This window comes from Paramormyrops kingsleyae, chromosome 16 (assembly GCF_048594095.1).
Source record: "Paramormyrops kingsleyae isolate MSU_618 chromosome 16, PKINGS_0.4, whole genome shotgun sequence".
Taxonomy (NCBI): domain Eukaryota; kingdom Metazoa; phylum Chordata; class Actinopteri; order Osteoglossiformes; family Mormyridae; genus Paramormyrops; species Paramormyrops kingsleyae.
This window is the reverse complement of record NC_132812.1, coordinates 20,315,665-20,337,451: the sequence shown is the minus strand read 5'-3', so window position 1 is coordinate 20,337,451 and position 21,787 is coordinate 20,315,665. Positions and strand designations below refer to the sequence as shown.

Sequence of the window (21,787 nt, the reverse complement as noted above, 5' to 3'; positions counted from 1 at the left end):
TGTAAGCAGATAAGCCACCGGACCTCTGCGCTTGTTAGTCTGTGGATATACTGGGCATATTTCAAGCTCGTCAGATTCCAGTCCCACCATTGGGAACAGCACATCTAGGGGTTTGATATGCTTGCAGCGCTGGTTAGAATTAAGGGTTTATCACAAAAAATGAGCAGAACTTAATGCATTAGGTACCACAGAATTTTGTCCACCATTTCAGATTTGCCCACCTGGATAATGATGCTATGCTGTAGCATGAAGAGGTAAGGAGGCCGACGCTGGGATTCTCACACACGCAGAGCTGGCTTGGAAAAAGCCAAGCCAGAGGAACACATCCAGACCCTGGCTAACTTTGCTCAGTAACTCTTAATGTCGTGTCTATCGTGTCCCTAAATGAGGCTTGGAGATCTGAAACTGTTAACAATGACTGACACCTTCCCTATAGGACACCCTCTGTGCCTAAGAGAGGGAAAATAATCATTTAAATAACAAATACCTGGTTACACTTTACTTCAGTGGGAGAAAATATGTGGTATTACACTCTTACTTAATGTATTCATTAACCAGAAACAAAGTGTTAGCTATATGTACTAATCATATGTCTGTTCATCATTAATCAGTAATCAAAGAAAATGCTTTTCATGCAGTTAATATATTTATTCATGGTTTATACTTGAGTAGTAACCGAGTTACTATGTTATTTATGCCTCCTCAAGTAATGTGTTACCAAATAGCGTGTAAGCTCATATCAAGCATACAGCTTACTAGTAGTCTACTACAAGTATTTAAGGACTGATAATCTTTACCGTCAAGGAGATTACTTTCTTCAAGGGAGCATATAAGCTTGACTAGATATAGCTTTGGCAAATGTGATCTACATTTTGTGGTATAAATAATAAACAAGGACTGTCACACCTGGCCAGACAAAAGCGGTGCATTTCTGAAATCACCCCTACAGAAACAAATGATCCCTAAAGGTTAAGAGTGTTTCTCATTGGTGTTTTTACCACTGACTGGACACCCGTCAAGGGACCATAAACCTCATGCTCCTATGTGCCAAAATACAGTCATTTTCCACCCACAATTCTCCATATGCCTGCACTGATTTCTTCCATTAGCAGGTTTTTTTTAAGCATTTACTATATACAAGTGACATGATGGAGCCATTGGCACTAGGCAGATGGTATAATGGCAGTGAGAATGTTCCAGAAGAGTGTTGGAAGGTAAACTATTCAGGCTGAGTTCCTCCAGTGAAAAAGCATCAGCTAAATTGCCCTGGACTGTGGCATCAGATATGCAGCTAAGAGGGAAAATTAGCATCAATCAACATTAATTCCCTCTATGGAATTAATATCTGAAGATGTGCTTTTTTTGTACTGTTACAGGATATGAAGACATAAGCTGAGGCAGTGTTCCCTGCCCAGTATTCTGGAAAAAGATATTTGGTCAAAACTGCTCCAGCAGGGTAACTAAGGAAAGTTAATCCATCCGAAATGTAAAGAAAAAAAGTGACAGAAACTGTCTGCATGTGACTGAGTGCTTTTCTCTCCATCTAACTGGTATACGAATTTCTCTTCTGACAGGACCTGTTATGTAAAAATTACAGAACAATGGTAACACCATTCCAACATTTCCTAGACCGTAAGATCCCAAGCAAGTGGAACTGCTTCAAAACTGCAGTGAAACATGCAGTCTGAAGATAAGCGTCAATGAAAGGCGTGGCTTCCCCTGCCCTACGATAATCACACACAGCATACACTATAGCGTCAATGAAAGGCGTGGCTTCCCCTGCCCTACGATAATCACACACAGCGTACACTATAGCGTCAATGAAAGGCGTGGCTTCCCCTGTCCTACAATAATCATACAGCGTACACTATGGCTTCAATGAAAGGCCTGGCTTCCCCTGTCCTATGATAATCACACAGCTTACACTATAGTCACTGCACGGATTGTCTTAGCCTCCTAATCCTCACAACCCTGCATAATGACATTTCCATAAAGAAATGTTAGAAACAGACAAACAGAGCTGCTTAGCAAATATTTTTAAAGCTTTATTTTCATTAAAAAGGTCTAATATGTGTGCAGTTAAATGGATGATATCCAAAACACTCATCTGTGTGTGACTAATGGTGTCTTTATTTTTTTAGTCTGGAGCTCTGTTTTTCTTCTGGAGACTTCTGTCACTCAGTCATTTCCCTCCCCAATCTCCCAGTGGGATATCCCTGCCCGGTGCTCCCCCCGGCCACCATCGCCGAGGCACACGGGGCCCCCGCCCCTGCCCGCTGAGTGTGTCATCCCTGCTAACTGCGGGTGCCTCTAATACACATTATGGGACCAGGCCCGAGGTTCACGGGGGAGAACAGGCAACCACATATAGCTGACCTTGTTTACAAACTAATTTAACGGGCGGCAGAGATTTGTAAAAGAATGCACCGGAAGGGGCCAAAATATAAATAACATTCTAACAAACCAAGTGTTTCTTAATGGAAAACAAATGTTCGAGATTCAGTAATTAACCATGCTGAACCCAGTCGGCAGAGATGCTTTGTTGTACCCTGATACCGAACACTTAGTGCTGTAATTAAAGGCCAGGAACATCTGATAATATTCACCAGATGTCTGCGATGCTCCGCTAATACTGAGGCTAAAAATTGACCAGCTGGACATTTCTACTTCTCCGAACAGCTTCTCTGCTTCTTAAATATTCAACTGCAGCAATAAAAAAATCACGGTAGCAGCATTGCGGGCCAAGTGTGGGAAAGAGAACCGAAAGGGGAGCAGGACAGAGGAGGACGGACTGAGTGCGATGGCACCGTTACGCGATAAAACGGAAGAAGGGTTCGGATCTTACGCTGTGTTGCATTGTGGTCCAGACCTTCCTCTGGTAAGCAGCGAAAAAGAAGGAAAAGAAGAAGGGGAGATTTAGTTAAAAAAAGAAAATAAGACGCATCAGTCAGAGAAAGGGGGAGGAAACATACCTGAACATGAATACGACATATATGCATTAGGAAGGGAAACAGGATGTAATGATTTATACCCCCACTGCTTCCTTGGGGTACAATGTAGTACATGTCCATCTCACACACAATCATAGGGGCCTGTTCAGCATAGATCTGTGCTGCTGTCACTCAATTCAAAAGTGGAGATTACTGGTCGATCTCTAAGAAAGGACTTCCTATACCGCCCCCACTAACCACCAGATCGGTGAAAAAGAAAATGGCTCCAAGTGATGCAGCTTTCAAGTGCAATTCTGAGGGTCTGCTACCTTTTTTGGTACAGACATTTAGGAATGAATGTTACACTTAAATGTAATCATAGGGGCCTTTTCAAGACACCCAAAGCACTTTAAAAACCAATAAGGAGTCACTCCACCCACTTGGATGATGCTATGGCAGCCAATCTGCACCAGTGCACCCACCACACAGTAGCTAAGGTGGTGAAGGGGAAGGAGAGAATTCACCAGTTAGGTATAGTGGATGATTAGGAGACCAGATTTGAATGGGTCACAGTGGGCAATTTTAGCCCCTAATCTTTTGAAAGACGCCCAGGGATCTTTTATGACCTCAGAGAATCAGGACCTCAGTTTTACTTCTCATCCGAAGGACGGCACCATTTTACAGCACAGTGTCCCCATCACTGCACTGGGGCATCGGGATCCACACTGGCCACAGGATGGACTGACCTGTCAGCAACACCAACACCTCTTCCAGCAGCAACCCAGCTTTCCCAGTTGGTCTCCCATATGGATTCCTTAGTTTTAACTGCAAGTGGCATAGCTGCTGACATATCATCGCTGTCTTTCACAGTAATAAGAAAAACGGCCCAGTGCAGATTTGTTACGGGTGGTATAGCTGGAACACCTTTGCATGTTGACTGAATTACCCAGGGTGACGTATGTAGCAAAAGCAAGCTGATAGGATTCATCAGCTTCATTTGAGGTGAATTTTTTTGGTGAGAACAAAGAATTTACAAAAAAAAAAGAGATATATAATAAACATAAAGAACTGAGACTGCCATTTTATGCTGGAAAGGTCCTTTGGAGCATGACATTTACCTTACAAGCACTGCTTTACTCTGAGGTTGGATTACAAACTTTTTTATTACTTGTAGGTGTCACGTGGCCCTTTGGATGCTAGAGCGTGACAGGACAGCAGTTTATCTAAGATGAATGATCTTCATAAGGATGCAGGGAAGTCCTGAGATGCACAAAAGCACATTAATCTGGTCCAAACAATAGCTGTGCCACATATTCCAGACCAAACATACCCTTTCACTCATAACTTATGAAAAAAATAAATGAAATGGGTGTTTATTTTATACTGCAGGGCATTATGTATTGTCTTACTTGAGAACAGGGGTTATGGACCTGCAGGTTAGCTGAGAACTTATTGTTTGAGTCCCAAGAAGGTGTTTGCTGTATCTTCGAGCGAGTTTCTTCAGCAGGAGAAAATTAGTAACACTGCTAAGGGAAAGAAGAGCTTTCTCCTAATGTGCAAACCTGACTCACAGTGAAAGGATGCTTTAAGGGATCCATGATAGAGAGAGAGAACTGAGATATTACAGACGATGTTACTCCACTGAAAAGCAGTCAGGTGACCTCCCTCAGCGCTTCCTTTATGGGCTGAGCTTTCGTAACGCATCAAAAGAACAAATGAATGCATTAAAGCACCTTTTAAACATTCATGCCTCTAAAATATTTTCCTTTTGTTCGTCAAATGACTGGAGGACGGTGAATAAAACATCAGTTCCTTTAGAGTGTCAGAATTGAAACTGTAATAAAGGAAATTCATTACCCAGCTCCTGTTTACTTATGACCTTCCCCGAAGAAGAGACGCTCTGCGTACACAAATATGGAAGAACAACAATGGATGGAAAATTATTGACGCACAGCATTGCACCCCAAGGTATAACCAATGTACCCCAATGTCTGCAAAATCAATAGTGACTGTGACCAGGTGACTGGTACAAAGGACCCATTTCCAGGTTTCCAGGAGGATAAGATGGTGATCCGGCGAATCTAATCAGGAGAATCTGCTCACGCTGGTCACCGGGGACACAAACCCAGCTCTGCACAGATGTCGCGGGAACACTAAAGGGGGGGGCGGGCTCACTTACCAGTCTGTCCAGGCTTGTGCCGGCCGCTGTGGTGGGCCTCTCCTCTGGGCTGTAAGGTCTAAAGCGGGCGTTGAACACATCCGAGATGCCACGGCTCGAGCGGCCATTCGCTGCAGGCTTTGGCTGCCCACATCCTTGAAAGACCTGCAATTAGAGGAAGAAGCAGAAGCAGTTGCTAAGCAGTGGGAAGACGTGACTTTGCTTCTGCAAACATATCAGCAGAGCCGAGCAGAGCCCAGGGAGGGGCAAGGCAAGGTGAGGCGTGTTACCACCCGGAATGGAGCCATTCAGCATGTTTCCTCGTTTTCAGGTTGAGGAATGTTTTCAATATAGTTCGGGCCTCAAACACGGGTCATAAATTTCAGAAAAAAGGAAAAGAACTGAAAGTCTTTTTTGATCAACGCTTTACCTATTCATCTCTGTGCGATCATGTTTATATGAATAACATCCTTTTAAATTGATTGAAATTAATCAATCACTAAAACGCACACACTTTCTGTCGAAAGAAACATTCCACTTCCAGACGTCTGCTAAAAAACAAACGTACAAGAAAAATTCGGGAGACAAGATCCACTTTTCATCTGGAAACTAGTCAGGGGCCATACTGATCCATTCTGAATGAATGCCGGTCACATGGGAATTAACAGAATGTGTGATTGGTCCTTTTCATCCATTCAAGCGAATCTCCACGGAGTAGAGTGTAGATAGCGTCAGTTATCAGTTCTGTGAAATGCTGAGTTTCAGAATGGCTTGTGATAGCACACCGAATCTGCAGATTTCAATTTTATTTATGGGATTTGATATTATCTCTGCCTGCAGATGATTCACATGACATTCATATATTGGTGCTCTCTCTCATAAATCCTCTCCTACCCACAGTTTTAGCAACAATATTAGAGTTCATGATTCAAAGACTTCTAAATATCGAGGAGAGACACCGTGAAATACCCTTTGAACTGATACTTACCCTTTGCCATTCTGCACGGCTAGCATTCCTGTCTTACAAATCAATTCCTAACACTTCACTCTGATTTGTGAACCACGACCGAAGATTCAATACAGCACAAACAACACGTGTCTGTGGCGAGCTGCTGCACTGCAATTTCAAGGGTCCCGGTCTTGAGAAATTGAGGTTCGTCTTTTTTTTTTTCTCCCATGAATAGAGAGGAAGCACTAGGTTAAATGACAGAGACTGTAGCTCTTTAAAAGCCACCCCCCCCCCCCCCTCCCCCAGGGAGGTGTCTGTGAGCTTAACCTTTAGTCGACACAAATCTGATTGCCCTCCCAGTATGGTCTGATGCCACCAGTTTAACTCCGCTGGTCTCCAGCCCAGACGATGATGAAGTGGTTTAATGATATGTGTGACTTTTGCATGAGGGGTCCCACCTCCCAGCGGTGCCCACCTATTTGCCACCGTGATCGCAAATCAGGGACACGCCAACACCATGGTGCACAAGGAGCCTGAACGAAGCCATTTACCCAGTTCTGCATTAATGCTCACTTTCGTCATGTGCAGACTGTGTTTATCCTTCTCACTAGACAGGAATAATAATAAATTCTACATTTCTTGGATTCTAGGAACATGTGACATAAAGCGACCAAAATGTGCTTTCAGGTTTTGCTACTCCTTGACAAATCACTCAGATATACACATAAAATGCTGTGTGCTGTATTGTTAAAAAATGAACTTATAAAAAATTATATTTGTCCCAAATGGCCCCCAAAAAATTGGATTCTCTAATATTGTTTTAAACACGGTACAGTAATATGCGCACTGTACAGTAATAAAACTTATGATATTCAAAAACTATGATATTCACTTATATTCACATAATGCCGAAATCCCCCTTTTACAGACGTGTGTGCAGCATCCTTCAGTCACATAGTATAAATGTCGCGCAGACTTTCAGGAAATGCCGGGCGACCATGAACGCGCACGTGGGCGTGGCCTAAGCTCACCAGCTCTGTTACGAGAAACCAACTGTCGTATTTCAACATGACCTTAGCGAAAGCTGCGGCACGGCCGGAGGGCACGGTCACATTTATCGTCACATCAGCAAGCCTCTCTTTTTGTCTACATGCTGCAACAAAACTGCTCGGCAACTACTTGCCAAATCAAAAATTAAGCGGTACGTGCAGCGATACATCAGGATTTCAAGCCAGTATATCAAGCAGAGGTAGGTCAATGCTGTCAGAATACAAATGTAAGATTCCTTCATTTAATATAGCAACAGTAACTTAAAAAAAAATATTTCAGGCAAACCATACATCAATGTAAGCATGAAAGGAAGAACTAAAAGCAAAGGTCAGCAGACAGACCTTGGAGGACACCTGCACGCTGTTGTCCTGCATATTCATGATGGCCTCTGAGATCTTGACGTCGATGGGCTCCATGACGGCTTCGATGTTGAAGGGTCCCTCCAGCCTCTCCGCCACAAGCAACAGGGCATCTGACAAAATGGAGGCAGAGAGGATGGTGAGCTGGACCCTGCACACACGCAAACAGGCATGCAAACAGGCATACACGCACACGCATGCACACACGCATGCATGCACTCCTCTGGCAAGGGTCAGCAGACCTCAACCTGACGGACGCCAGCTGTGTGTCAGGGAAAAGCCTGGTGTTGCCACGGTGACATTTCAACTAGCCTTCCTTCTCATTTCCCTCCTTTTAAATTTGATTTAACATCCTAGACTATAAAAAACATTTCTCTGGCACAGGAAAACTGGATGACCTCCCCGAGCTTGTCTGGAAAAAAATGTCATAAACATGAAAAAAGAGAAAAGGAGAATTTTTAAAAATAAAACAGGCTTCATGACACTTCCCAGAGAGACAACTTATATCCAACTGAGCTGAAGAATAGAAGAATATTATTTTATTTTTACGAGACCACTCCTGCACAGAGGAATCACAGGTATTGCCAGTTATTATTAGATTAATGTAAATACAAGTGTCTGTGCAATCGGAGATGTTCTTTGCATCATCCCTAATTGTAGCTATTGTTCAGTTAAAAATACAAGTGCAATCAAGTAGCTGGTTTAGATACTGTGACAGGTAGCCTGCACAACCTTTGTCCCGAGAGGTCTTATTAGTGCAATACACAGGGGTGAGGGAGATTAACAAGGGACTAAAGTCATCCCATGGTGGGCTAGAGAGGTGAGGAGAGCGTCAGTGAACTGCAGGGAGGCAGAGCTGGAGATGGGACCCGCTCCGGAGTCTGTGCCAGCAAGAGGTTCGTTCTCGTATAACGTGGAGAATTAAAACACTAAACATGCTTTCTCACTTCCCACATCCTGCTGCTTGCAAACTGGTGCCAAAATTAAACTCAGGGAAAAAAAGGAAATTACTGATGATTCTGTCTCAGTTATGACTGCTGGAAGAAAAAACAAGTAATTTCGTTGACAGTAAATATTTCACATATATTAAGACAATATGACACATTTTATTCAATATGTAATAAAAAAACATTAATGCACTAAGCAAAATGTACAGTAAACATTCTGAAAAGATTCTGATCCAGCCATAAAACTGTAAAAGACCCAACTGCCAAAAGCTCAGATCCAAATAAAATAAAGCAATTTTATTTGCTCTCAAATCCATTCAGGAGTTATTTCAAACATCACATTTTCCCTGTGTAAATCCATCTACTCATAAACAGGCCTCTCCCTGAGGACAAAAAGGAAGCACTTTTCATAAAATGCAGACTGATCCTCCTCGTGACTGCTGACTTTCCCATCTCCTGTGCTGAGCGCTGTCAGAGGGAAAGCCCCAGCCTCCCTGCCGCCCGTCCTTTCTGCATGAAACTGTGTGTCTCCCCAACCGGGAATCGCAAGCCTGCCGGTGCTCAGAAGGTGAAACTTAAAGACTTAAGTGTCTAATGGCTAAATTTAGGATTTTCGAAACAAAACAGCAACACTAATATAACAATTTACCCGATATAAAAAAATCAAACCATCCATCCGTCCATCCACTTCAGCATGTCTTTGGACTGAGGGGAAAACCAGAGTACCCAAAGGGAACCCCACAATGACAACATGCAAACTCCACACGCATGTATCTATGTATGTATAAACATTGGTAAACAACAGAAATAACTCCACAAATTCCAACAAAATAAATAACAAATAAATAATCATTCGTGGCCTCTGGCTGTCAGGAAAGGCCAACCTGGATCTTAATAACGCTGTTTTCATACAGAATAAAGTCAGGCAGTTTTGGGCAGGAAATGGGTTCTTTGAAGGCAAATGCGTGAATAAATGTTAACCCTGGCTGGGGCAGATCTAAAAAAAATACTAATGAGGACATTCATTTTGAGCATAGGTACAGTATTTATGAAGACAATGCTAATCTAACAAACTAGTACCCTCTCTAGTGCAGCTGAATCCTCTATTCATGTATATCTCCAGTTATTTCTACTCAGCGGAATACTTATTGATACGAGTCTCATACACACAGTCAGGTCAGTCTGCCAATGATGAAACAATCAGAGAATCAGAGGCAAAACAATCGGATTCCTGGATAACAATCAGCATCAGTCAGAGTATTATATTCAAATCCACCACATGCAAATTACTTTATCTTTCATCTGTCTGAATTTCTGTATAACAATATAAAATTTATTTAGCTATCACTCTTTTAGTGGAATCGGCTACGATATGCGAGAATTGGTTACAGGATAAAACAATGAGACAATTTTTGTGTAACCTCCTTCAACATCGTGTAATATACATATGAGTAAATACATGGCCTGATCGCAGAAGGCTGCATACCTTGGGATGATTTTGTTGCTACTTGCGTGAAATAAAACCGGGAGGCATCGGTGTGTATTTTCAAATTGTGCCGACTAACACGCCAGACATCTGAACCGTGGCCTCGCAAGGGAAACGGGGATATCAGCCCAGCCAAGGGCTCAGTTACAAAGCCAGTGCGCTGTGCTGTGGTGTGGAACCACAAAAAAATGATTAGCCCATCTTCAATCAATCAGACGGTAACCTCAGACAGGAGGGGCAAACAAGCACTCGCGTCCTGCATGCCTCTCAGATACATATAGCAGTATGCGTCCTCTCAATAGTGCATTATCAGATGGCAGCCGCAATTTAAAGTGCAGCCGTGTCATTAAAGGTTGGTCATAATTGGTTATACATTACAGAATGACAGACACGCATCCTCTAGCAATGGACAGAAATAAATACGCGTTAGAAACAAATTTGCTTATGTTGAAGCATAAGTGATTTCAATGCCTCTTTTGGACATTTTGGAGAAAAAATAACAGGGACGTATTCAGCCAGCTGGAAAATGCTTTTTATCGGCTGAATAATGCAAAAGAGCATCGCCTTGTTTAACAGAAACAGAGGAAGCCCATTCGCAGAAAAAACATCACTTTTCTCACTGTTAAAAAAGAAAAAAAACATTACTTTCAAACTAAACATTTTTCCTCTGGATAGTTCCTGCTCTCTTTTTATCTGAGAACAAAACTAATAGTCTATATCTACACTTTTAAAAAAATTGTAATTTCTACTCGGTGACCCCGAACTTTGTATCCTGAATTTCATTTCAGTGTTTTCATTAGTTTTTTTTTTCTTCAAAAATTTACATCTAAATGCTTTTAATTAATGAGGCTAGCTTCAGGTTTCAAGCTATGCCGTTATTTCTCTTGTCAGCCCAGCGCTGCGGTGAATGTCTATTCAATGACAGGTTAAAAATGGACCTTCGAGAGCGCACAGAAAGTCATAAATCCAGCCTTAATGGCTGCAATACGGACAGCACCACCGCGTCGTGCTTTTCATGGTTCAAGGCAGCCGCCGGCCGTTTTTAAACACAGAAACCCAGATAGTCGCTCTCCTTGTGGATAAACGCTGTGCTTGAAAGCCATCCGTCACCGGCGCCGCTTCCTCCCCTCGCAGCAACAAGCGGCTTTCGCGCATCGTTGTTATGCCGCACACAGTCCAGCGCCTTTCCGATTCTCTGTTCGCCTAGGCTACCATAGCGGCCTTCTGGGGGAATCGGTCCCATAAATGGGCGGGCGATGGCAAATTTCCTTCATTTACTTCATTTTCCGTCCAGTTTCCTCTCCCGATCTGCCTTCCAGGTATCCCTGCCGTTGCTTACATTTACAAAGGACCTTTAAATCGTCCACCGTACCTCGGGAACGCCATCGCTACTGTGATTTCATGCATACTAACACAAACATTACAGGGTACAATTAATAATAATTATTTAAATGCATATGCAATCCATTTGTGCTTCTTCACACTGGCATTTGCGCATAAATAAAAACCGCATTTCAAATATACCATAATTGAAAAATGATTTTTTTGACATACTGTAACATAAACCTCATTTATGTAAATAGGAAACAGATAAAAACTGCCTTTTTGTACTTGCAGATATTTATTAGCTAGACCTTGGAGATTGCAATTAATCTAATCATCATGTTAAATGCCCTTATAAATAAACCATCATCTGCTGGTGTTTTGCAGTATGTGCATTAATGAGGAAAGCAAAGAAAACCGTCACGGCAGCAGTGAGCGAGGACGTCGCAAGCTGACGCGGAACCTCGGGCGGACCTACAGCATCCTGTCTTGCTGCGATGGGACCGTCATGGTCGGAAGGGAGCGGAATATCTGGTGCTGCGTTCCATTTACCTCTGAGGTGGGATGTCGCAGCTGAGAGTGACGTCACACCCGACAGCAAAGTCGCAAAGTCATTCAGCAAGACCAAGGACCTGTTACAGCTAAGCAAGAATTCTTGCTTAGCCGGTCAACACAGACAGAGGAGACTTATGGGGATGTGGCATTGTGAGCCTCGTGGGTGGGGGGGGCTGTGGACGGTGCAGACACCCAGGGTGGCTGTAACCAGTGGCGATGGGCCGGGCCGCAAATAAGACTGTTAACATTTATTGGAGCAGCCCAGCGGGCTCAGCTGGTGAGCGGATGGCAGGGGCTCTCTCCAGCATTAAGACAGGCAGAGATGAAAGATAGGGCGCAAACAAGAGCTCCCAGCTTTGTACCCGCGGCTGAATAGCGCATCATGACAACACTGACCCCCCGACTCCCCCCCCCCCCATGACTGCCCCCCCCCCCCCCACTCCTAGCAGATTCAACCAGAGAAACGGGAGAGTAAGCACGATCTTCCCAAAGAGCATAGCAAGGATTTGATGTACCTGTTTTTCTACAGCTTTCATGTCCATCCCTCCTGCGTTCACCCCACATTCACAGGGCAGAATCCAACAGGAGGAAACCTTTTGGAAGACAGCAATGTGACCCTCTTTTTTTCTGTGGCAATCTAAATGAACTGTTTCGTTTCCTTTAGGGGTTAGGACAAGGGAAAAAATTAGGTCTGGAAATTTTTTATAATTTGTCAGAACACTTTATTTTAATGGAAGTAAATGTATTTGTTTCTTGTTAAAATGTCTGTCATTGCCTGCATGTTTCTTTGTTTTGCGTTAGTGTTCGTCCTGCTCATGGTACTGCAACCCCACAAAGAGAAAAGCCTTATACAGCACCATCACCTTTTAACACGTCTGCCTTCCAAAAGGGAGCGATTCTCACACAAAGTTAGTTAGAAACCTAACTGCAGTTTAGTCTGTTAAACTTTTTCACGCCTCACACATATGAAATACATTAAATTGTGTTACATTTATAATGCACTTACAGTGGACTTTGTAATACTAAAAGGATTTAGTTGGGATATTAGTGCTTTTTTTTCTTCACTCATATGTCTGTGTTTTCTTTTACTGTTGACCTTGACTACTGTAGCATACCGGGGAAGCTAGCAGCCGTGAAAAGGTCTCACTGTTGATCCCGATGTCAATGCAGGGATGCAGTTTGCCTGGAAGGCTGACATCTGGATTCTTGTGGAGGTGCAAAATGACCTTTTTGTGAGAGGCCCCTCTGGCCGCTGGAACCCGGTTACATTGTTTGTTTTGGTTGGATTTAATCACGGTCAGCTCTCAGAGAAATACTCGCACTCCTGGCTAAAATTCTGCCTCACGGATGCTTTTGGAAGAAGCCCTCCTCCCAAATAGCGAAAAAAAGGTAGGAAAAAACAGCAGTGACTGTACTGTTTTCACACACGCCGCCAAAATGGTACCATGCATCATCCAGCTGCTTATCCTGGGCAGGGTTATGGGCCCTAAAATTAATGAAAAAAAATCACAATTTTAAAAGAGGACATTCTGTTTACTGGAAGTAGCAAATACAGCTTACATCCATCTTAAAAAAAAAATAGAAAAGCTATTAATCATATTACTAAAAGAATTACGTATTAATCTGTCAGGTAAATACATATCTGATATAATTCTGCTTGAAACCTTTGCTTGGTGACCTAAAGTACCTATACATTTAATACCTAAAAATGTCTTGTCATTCAAGTCAGGAGGTTGTCACATCCTGCCTGTCACGTCAACCGGACCCTCCTGTCTCCTCCCTAGCATGCCCCTAACAAGCCACGCCTGTTACTAGTTTGTCTTACCTCTTGCTCGTAACCCTCATGTTAATCACTCCCAGCTGCCTCTTGTTAGCTACCTTGTTAGTTTCGTATTTACGTGTTTCCCAGTCATGTGTTCCACAGTTCAGTCATTGATATTCAACCCTCCTCTTGTCTGTGCCCTTCCTAGTTGCCAGTCCTCTGGTTTTTGATCTCTCACGGTCCAGTCTGTTTCCAAATTCTGTTCATTTAAGTTCAATAAACCCCTCTGGTTTTGCCCGAATGCCTGCCCTCAAGTCCTTCATCTCTCAAGTCATGAGAGAGGTTGTATACAACAAATTCATACTCCGGAATTCTTTCACAGATAAAAGATAAACACCTTCACGTTTCAGCCGTGTGGAGCTACTTGAAAACTGACTGAAAAAAAACATGCAAACAACATGCAAAACTGAAGAAACTGGGACTGCACACTTCATTCGGAAGAAAATAAAATAATACCTTCCAATTAGCTCTGTGTCGTTCTTAATGGAAAATCAACCACCTATAAATAGGTGAGTATTAAGTTCTAATATATCAAAATATTAATGTACTAATATTAATGTAGTAATTTTGTTGCTTCCTGTCGTAAACCCATACTGGGTTGTTCCCTGCCTTGCACCTGTAGCCTCTAGGATAGGCTCCGGACCCCCCACGAGCCTGAATAGGACAAGTGGTTACAGAAAATGGATATTATCACATATATAAAATAACCTTTTGATTACAAATGGGAGAGCATGTCTTCATCTGGGCTTCATCTGTTTGTTGTTTTCCTTGTGTTATTTGGAAACTTTGTTGAGAATCTAACACTGGACCTATCAGACAAATCAAACACAGCCTTCATGTGCAGCAGGCTTGCTAATCCCTTGTAATCCAAATTAACCCGTCCAAGAGCAGATTTTGCAGCATGCCGAGGCACAGACTACCAAGAATTCACTTTCTGTTCTGCACAGATGACGGCACAGTGTTTTTTAGCATGAAAAGGATAATATAATTGGCAGAAATGCAAATTTTATCAGAATGCTTGAAAACACAGAAAGGTGCATGGAGTGTTGGGGTTGGGGGGGGGGGTGGTGTTTCATGGCTACCTTTTCAAAATTCATTTTATCCTTAGTGGTAATGACCCCAACTCAAAGTGCCTCAGTGTCAGACAACTTTATTACCTTCTTGGAAAGTTCTGAATAACAATCACATATAAAGCAGCCTTAATTAATTTTTACTAGACCAATGCAATAGGATTTCATAAACAACCAGAGGCACATTAACAACAGAGGGATACTTTTCTTTGTTTTCACAGTCTTGCACAGATGACAAAACTGGAAAAATGTGACAATGATACCTGGGAAAGAAAAAAAATACTCTATCAGGCAATTGCCATTTCTGCTTCAGTAACACTTCAAGGACAGGAAACTCCGAACTTATAGTAAGCGTGATAAACAGCCTGTATGGTTGCTGATTTTTACACTCAGATGGTTGTAAACACGGCTTCAAATCAAGGCTATAAGATTTTCTGCATGCATCATAAAGTTTAATCAGCTACGAACAAGTAATCAGACCAACTTTCATTCACTTTAATAAAATTCAATAACCTGCCCAGGAAGATAAAATCCAGGCTGCCCAAGCTTTACACAAAAACAGAGTGTAGACAGACATGTCCGCAGTCACTTGTGTATGTATACATTGATTTTTTTCGATTTATTGGAAGACAGGAGAGTTGCCTTCTTAATCGTTTGCACGCTGACATGCTGTGACAGACACGCACTCTCTGACCTACATATCTGCCTAAAGATTCAGAGAGTGGTCCTACCTGAGAGACTGGTGCTGAGTGTGGATGGGTTGCCAATGTCCTCATTAAGCAGTGCATGGGTGGGAAAAGCGAGGGATGCATCGGAAGGCCGAAAGACGAAAGGTCTTCCTTGCCACATATGGAGAATGTTCCAGGCAGATAAAACACTTGTCCTCAGTGCTGGGGGACATAGACCACATGACACTCCCCGTTGGAGCGACAGCTGCTTTGAAGTACCTTAGATGGCCGTGATCAGTGAGAGGCCAAACTGGGTCAGCACAGACCCCTATGAGTGGCACTCAAGTCCTGAAGGCTACTCAGCATCAGACGTTCCTCTGATCCTGGAACATGTCCTAGAAAAAGGGTAAGTATGTGTATATGTATGTGTGTGTGTGTGTGTGTACATATATATGTGTACAACATATATATATATGTATGTTGACCTCCGTTTTACTAGCACCTCAAGAACGGCTCCTCATGAGAACAGGGTGAAATATCTGATAAATAACATCTTAATAGCTCTTTTAATTCAGTTCATCAATACCACACACACAAAGGTTGACATGTATATATTCATATGGAGTACTATTTGACTACTATCAGAACATAAGAGCTGGCACAAAAACAGGAAAGATTATACTGCAGCCAAATGTGTAAGGAAAGTAAAAAGCAGAAACCGTCTCACATGCTCTGCTCCAGAACACCAAAGAGCTCTACTGTCTGCTGCTGACCTTCACAGAGGAACATACTCGTGTGTCAGAAGGGAGCTTGGAGGGAGGAAAAACGCGGACTATTTGGCTGGGAGCAGGGTGGGAGTAAAAATGTGGATTATCTGGCAGGAAGCAGGGAAGGAAGAAACGTGGACTATCTGGCCGGTAACAGGGAGGGAGCAAAAACGTGGACTCAGGACTGAGCTGAGAAACACTGCTTTAGGGATGATTGGATTAAGTTGGCATGGTGACACCGCTTGGTGCTGATTCAAATGTGTTCTTTTGGTAAGAATGTTAGCAAAGAATTTGAGGAGCTTGTTGGGATCCAGTTGTGGCAGAAGGCCCAAGGAGGGACATGCACAATTTATACCCCTGTGAAATGTGCTTAACTTATACAGCCCCAATAAAACACAGTAATATCCTGCTATTGAAAGGATAAAGTGCAAGGCACTTACTCATATAAATGTGTTTTATGAAAGATTTTTTATATATAATATGAATTAGTTTTAGTTACAGGACATAATCTGTTATTTTGGGAGGAGATGCAATGGCAAAAACAGAAAAGATTATTTTACTCCGCTTTGATGAAGCCACGGGCTAAAATGCAACACAGCAAAGCACAAACTCCATAGGATATAATTACTAATAGGAAATGGGAAACGTAAGACACACTTTAAATGACTGTCACTAAAACTCTTTTGTTGGTGGAGGCAATGGTTGTTTTAACAAACCGTACCACAAATATTTTGATAAAACCCGTTCTTTCAGTGAACAGCAATTTTCATATCATAAACTCGCATACTTTGGAACACGTCGCCACCACAAAAACACAAACCAACATGGTGATTGCATTCGCAGATGTTTTTTTTTTCTTTTTTTTTTTTGTTACTGTAATACGAGAATTCTTTGGCTTCCTGATGTTGCCTAATCTACCATTTTATAAAAAGCCTTTCCGGATGTAACTCAAATTGCCTTTTAAAACCAACTTTGAGAAAAAAAAAATCATTTGGCAAATGGTGAATACATTTACTGAATAGGTCACATTTTACAGGAAAGACTTGGAAAGGTGGTGGAATTAGGCAGGATATGAGGTCTGCCATTAAGATGTGGTCTTGGAGTTAATGATCATTATTTGTAAATTATGAGAGTGAAGAATAGAGAAGTGTCTGAGAACTGCTCTGTAGAACATAACACCATAATTAATCGCTGGGAAAAGTTTCATTGTGTTTTGGTATATTATGTCTTTATTTTAGAAGATGATCACTAAAATCTGTGAATTATATATTGTTTACTTTTTCATGGCTTTTTGTTACCGACTACTAGGAATTGTCTAACATTGGACGGGGCACAAATAATATAGTATAGTATTATAGTATTACTAACCACAAACTAACTCTTAGTTACATACACATGTAATATTAATAAATCAATAATGAATGGTGTCACAAATATCTAAAGTATTTACTATACGTTTCTAACCTTTGTGAACTACTGAGGAACTACTAAGGAAATACTGAAGGAACAAGTAATGAATAACAGAAGTGAAATACTGATCTCATGTTTGTTCATCATAAATTAGGTTGAATCGTGACACCTCAAGTAGCAACTAAATTTGTTTATAATTTGTACTTCAGTAGTAACTGAGTTATTACTAAGTATTTTTGCTCATGAAGTAAAGTTATACCAAATTGTCTTACTCTATCAAAACAAAAATAACCCAATAGCACAGTCTATCATATTCAAAAAAGTTTTGAAAACAAAGCTCACACACCAGTTACACATACAAGGCAGGGAACAACCCAGGACAGGGCGCCAACCCATCACAGGGCACACTCACACACCAGTCACTCACACATGCAGTTTGGTAACTCCATTTAGTAACTCCATGTTTTTGGACTGTTTGGGGACAACTGGAGAACCTGGAAGAAACCTGAAGATGACACGGGGAGAACATGCACACTCCACACATATGGAACGATGGTGGAGATTTTAACCAAGGTCCCAGAGCTGTGATGCAACAGCCTTAATGACTGCACCACCTTGTCTCCCCACTCTAATGAATATTTTTGATAAAAAAAAACTATTTTTATTATATTAAGTGTTGATGTTTTTGTGACGTTAACCTTCACCTCCAGTCATCACCAAAGAAACCTGCCAGCATGAGAGAATATCAATATCAGACTCTTAAGGCCAAATATTATCTCTTTGATTAAAATATTGATTTCTGATTTATTCCTGGTTTATTGCTGTCAGATCACTGAACTACAGTTCTTTGAACTTGAACACTATTCATATATTTTAACAAACTTTTAGATTAGATTACCATGCTCAAAATCAAGTCACACAATGTTTACAGAGAAGATGTTTCATGTTATGAATACCTGAGTGCAACTTTTGAGGGTTGATTAAAAGCACCTTTCCAACAACACAGCTGACTTGCTTACATTGGATTAATGTAAAATAAACCCGCAGTATGTTTCTGACAGCTATTCGCATATGAGCTACTACAGGTTTGACTATTACGTCTTTGCTCTGACATTGATAACGATACTCCCAGTTCATCCAGCAGATGTCACGTATAATGGGAATACAGCATCCCAGACTAATGTACCTTTGATGCCACCCCAAACCTCTCACAAATAGCTTCCATGAGATTCCGTGAGAGGCTTTTTACGGATCACCAGGGATGCAAGGCTTAGTATTTATATTAACTAAGCCCCATGTGCCAAAGTACTGAAGCATTCCACGGAGAATATCACGCAAGCAAACAGCTATTTAAGCCTATTTACTGTGCTGTTCTAAACACTGATGCAATACATGCTTTTATATGATACATCTGTCAGATTCATACTTGTGGGTAAAGCCTCCTGTCCCTCCTTTGCATTACCCAGGAATCCCCTGCATCGGCTCAATATGTGATTAAAGCGTTTAAAAATGTACTCAGTGCGACAGTGGCTAATGTATTGTCCAATCAGACATGCCACAGAGCTGCCCCAAAATCTTTGCAGCAATACGCCATTTTTGGTCCCCCGAAAGATATCAGCATTTTTCACCTCCTTGGAAAGTTTCCCTTTTCTCTCCCATGTCACTACGACTTCACACCAAAATTGCACGCCATCGATTTTTGCTGAATGTACCTGTGACGCTGGTAATTGCTCATTATTAATGCGTAAGAAGTATATTAGTGATTCTGTTGTCACAAGGCAAACACGTTGGGAAAATCTACATTAAAGATACATTTAAGATAATGTTAGACAGGTCCTTGCTTATCATTTTCGGTTCCACCACTGTGGAAAAGGACAGCTTTCAGAGGGCAGAGAAAATGGCTGAACCCACCTTATTCTACCCTAAGATGTCCTGAGCTATTCTCCTGCACATACTGTGGGTTTTTGAAGCTGGTACAGTGTGAAAGACGCCACGGTCCGGTCTGATATGACACAGACTATTTTCTCAGATGGTTCCAGTGGTGGACCTGAAAAGTGTGTGTTGAATTGGATTCACTTCAAAAGCTGGATGTCGACATAAGCATTTGGGGGTCACATTTGCTGAGTCAGCACTGGGTGTTGCGTTGCAGATGGATTCTAATATTTTAGCTTTTATTAATGCCCCAGCAGGTGCAAATTAGCCTATGCACAACACCGCTACACTTTTTTTCCCTATGCGAATGTGAAGGAATGGCTGTCAGGTGAAATAATTGACTTTATAACTGAGCATGACTGCAAACGTAGACACTAGTGTCTTTTAGTGGAATTCCACCATGAGCATTTTCACCGCTCCCTGAACCGACAGAAACTCCCGTGTCAGCGGGAACCGTCCCTGAGATGCCCACATTGTTGTTGCGCTTGTAAAAATTTCAGAAAATTTCACTCGGTGTTCAAGACTTGACAAAATGTTACATGTAAGCTTTATCTCATACTTTATGAAATTTGTAGGCTGTTTTTTTAAATCTCAACTCAAGGACTATTATAAAAATCAAATGCTCTTATTTGATTATTTATGCGTATGAAAATAAAATCTGTAACTCTAATTATTTAATTATTGAATTACTTGGTTGTTAAAACAGCTTACCCAAATAGTCATGCGACATCAGATTTAAATTACAGCGGTTACTAAGACCATTTTAAAGTGTCACCAGAAAGTAAAGAAACCCATTTAGCTGATGTGAAATGAAGCACATGTAAAGCTTCCATGGTCCAACAGAGCTAGAGAGCAAAGTAATGTGTTACAATAGGTGACGATCCATTTAATTGTTACTGTTTCACCCTCAGGTCTAGCAGGAAATAGCTGCACGAACATTCAGAATCTTCATTTGAGTTTTTATGGGTGAGCTTCAAGGGTGAAGATTTTAAATGAATCTAACATTAGCTTTGTCACTTGCAGCTGATCCACTTTTAATACCGTCCTATTTTCATTTGCACATTCCTTTTAATCACACACTATTCACACCAGCTATTACACGGTGTGAAAAGTTTGCAACCTACAAAATTATCACTTTGATGCATCTGACTTGGAAGCAAAAAAGTGGTGAGTCACCTAATGTTTGTGAAATTAAAAGCTTTATACTATCAGTTCTTGGACGTTTGACAATGTACCTGAGTATATAAAAAACTTACTGAATAATTTTTAAACCCTACTTTTGAATCCTTTGTGATGAAAGCAGGTTACATACTAAAGATAACCTGAGCCAGCTGATATAAAGTGAATGAACCACTGAATCTTTTTACATTACTAAGTGGACAATTTCTTGTATAAAGTACAATTCAGTTTATTGACTTGTACACTTCAGTCGGGTATATATATATATTTCAGAAAAAAAATAGTCAATACTCAGGACAAAAATGTTCATTTTTTAGTGATTTTTTCATTAATGGCAAAGAAATAAAGTTGAAAAGCACCTGTGGAATTTCATTTTTAACAAACCAGACAGGTGAAGGCTACTCTTGGTGAATAGCTTGGGTACAGAACCGTGCACTATACCACCAAATCAATAATATAAGGACTAAACAAAAACAGATTACTGAAACGTCCCTTAATATCATCAACGAAAATGATTTTTTGATTGATGAGCACATATTTGCAGTGACCATTCAATGTAGTCATGCATTTGTGGACTCGATTACTAACACACCTCGTTCTGCTAAATAATTCCTCATCAGGTTATCTGATTAATTAAGTGAAATGGAAGTCAAATAAAAGCAGTCCTAATCTTAAATTATGTTTTTTTCTCCCTGAGGAAATATACACTTACTACCCAGATAAATAGCTTTAAACATTTTCTTTGACTGCTTAAGACTTTCATATAGAACTGTTCTGCAGAATGCACTAGCTCAAAAATACCAGATCCTTTATGCAAAGACTTGAACGGTGGCTCTGTCCTATGCCATATGTCACATGACATGACATGGCATCCAGCCTACGTCACACATAACTCTGAAAGAAAACCTGAGGAATATTTCAAGCATTTGATATTTAACTGTAAGGCACTTGAATTTTAGTTACTGTATGTACCACCTGAGTTATTCGTTTCAGTAATAGGCAGCCTAAGAACAGAGCTATTTTTTCTCTAAACTGCAGGCTTATTAAAGGGGTGGGTACAGGCAACATTTTAATTACCCTCTACTTTAGATCAAGGTAATAAAAAGAAATCACCGTGGGAGGGTGTGAGGGAGGTGAGGTCGTATTGGGAAGGAGAGTCAGGTGACCTAGACCACCTGTATT

General features: G+C 41.3%; 1 protein-coding gene across 2 annotated transcripts in view; it reads right to left on the bottom strand.

Annotated features, from left to right (window-relative positions):
* gpc6a (glypican 6a) overlaps nucleotides 1–21,787 on the bottom strand; it is a 179,066-nt gene that overhangs the window by 28,741 nt on the left and 128,538 nt on the right. Inside the window, exons 5-7 of one of the 2 annotated variants that reach the window (XM_023793112.2) lie at nucleotides 7,429–7,559; nucleotides 5,110–5,253; nucleotides 2,846–2,875 (exon numbers count right to left, since the gene is read on the bottom strand). In XM_023793112.2, coding sequence (XP_023648880.1) covers nucleotides 2,846–2,875; nucleotides 5,110–5,253; nucleotides 7,429–7,559 — 305 coding nt within the window. The remainder of the gene's footprint in view (nucleotides 1–2,845; nucleotides 2,876–5,109; nucleotides 5,254–7,428; nucleotides 7,560–21,787) is intronic. The other variant, XM_023793113.2, reaches the window with a different exon arrangement.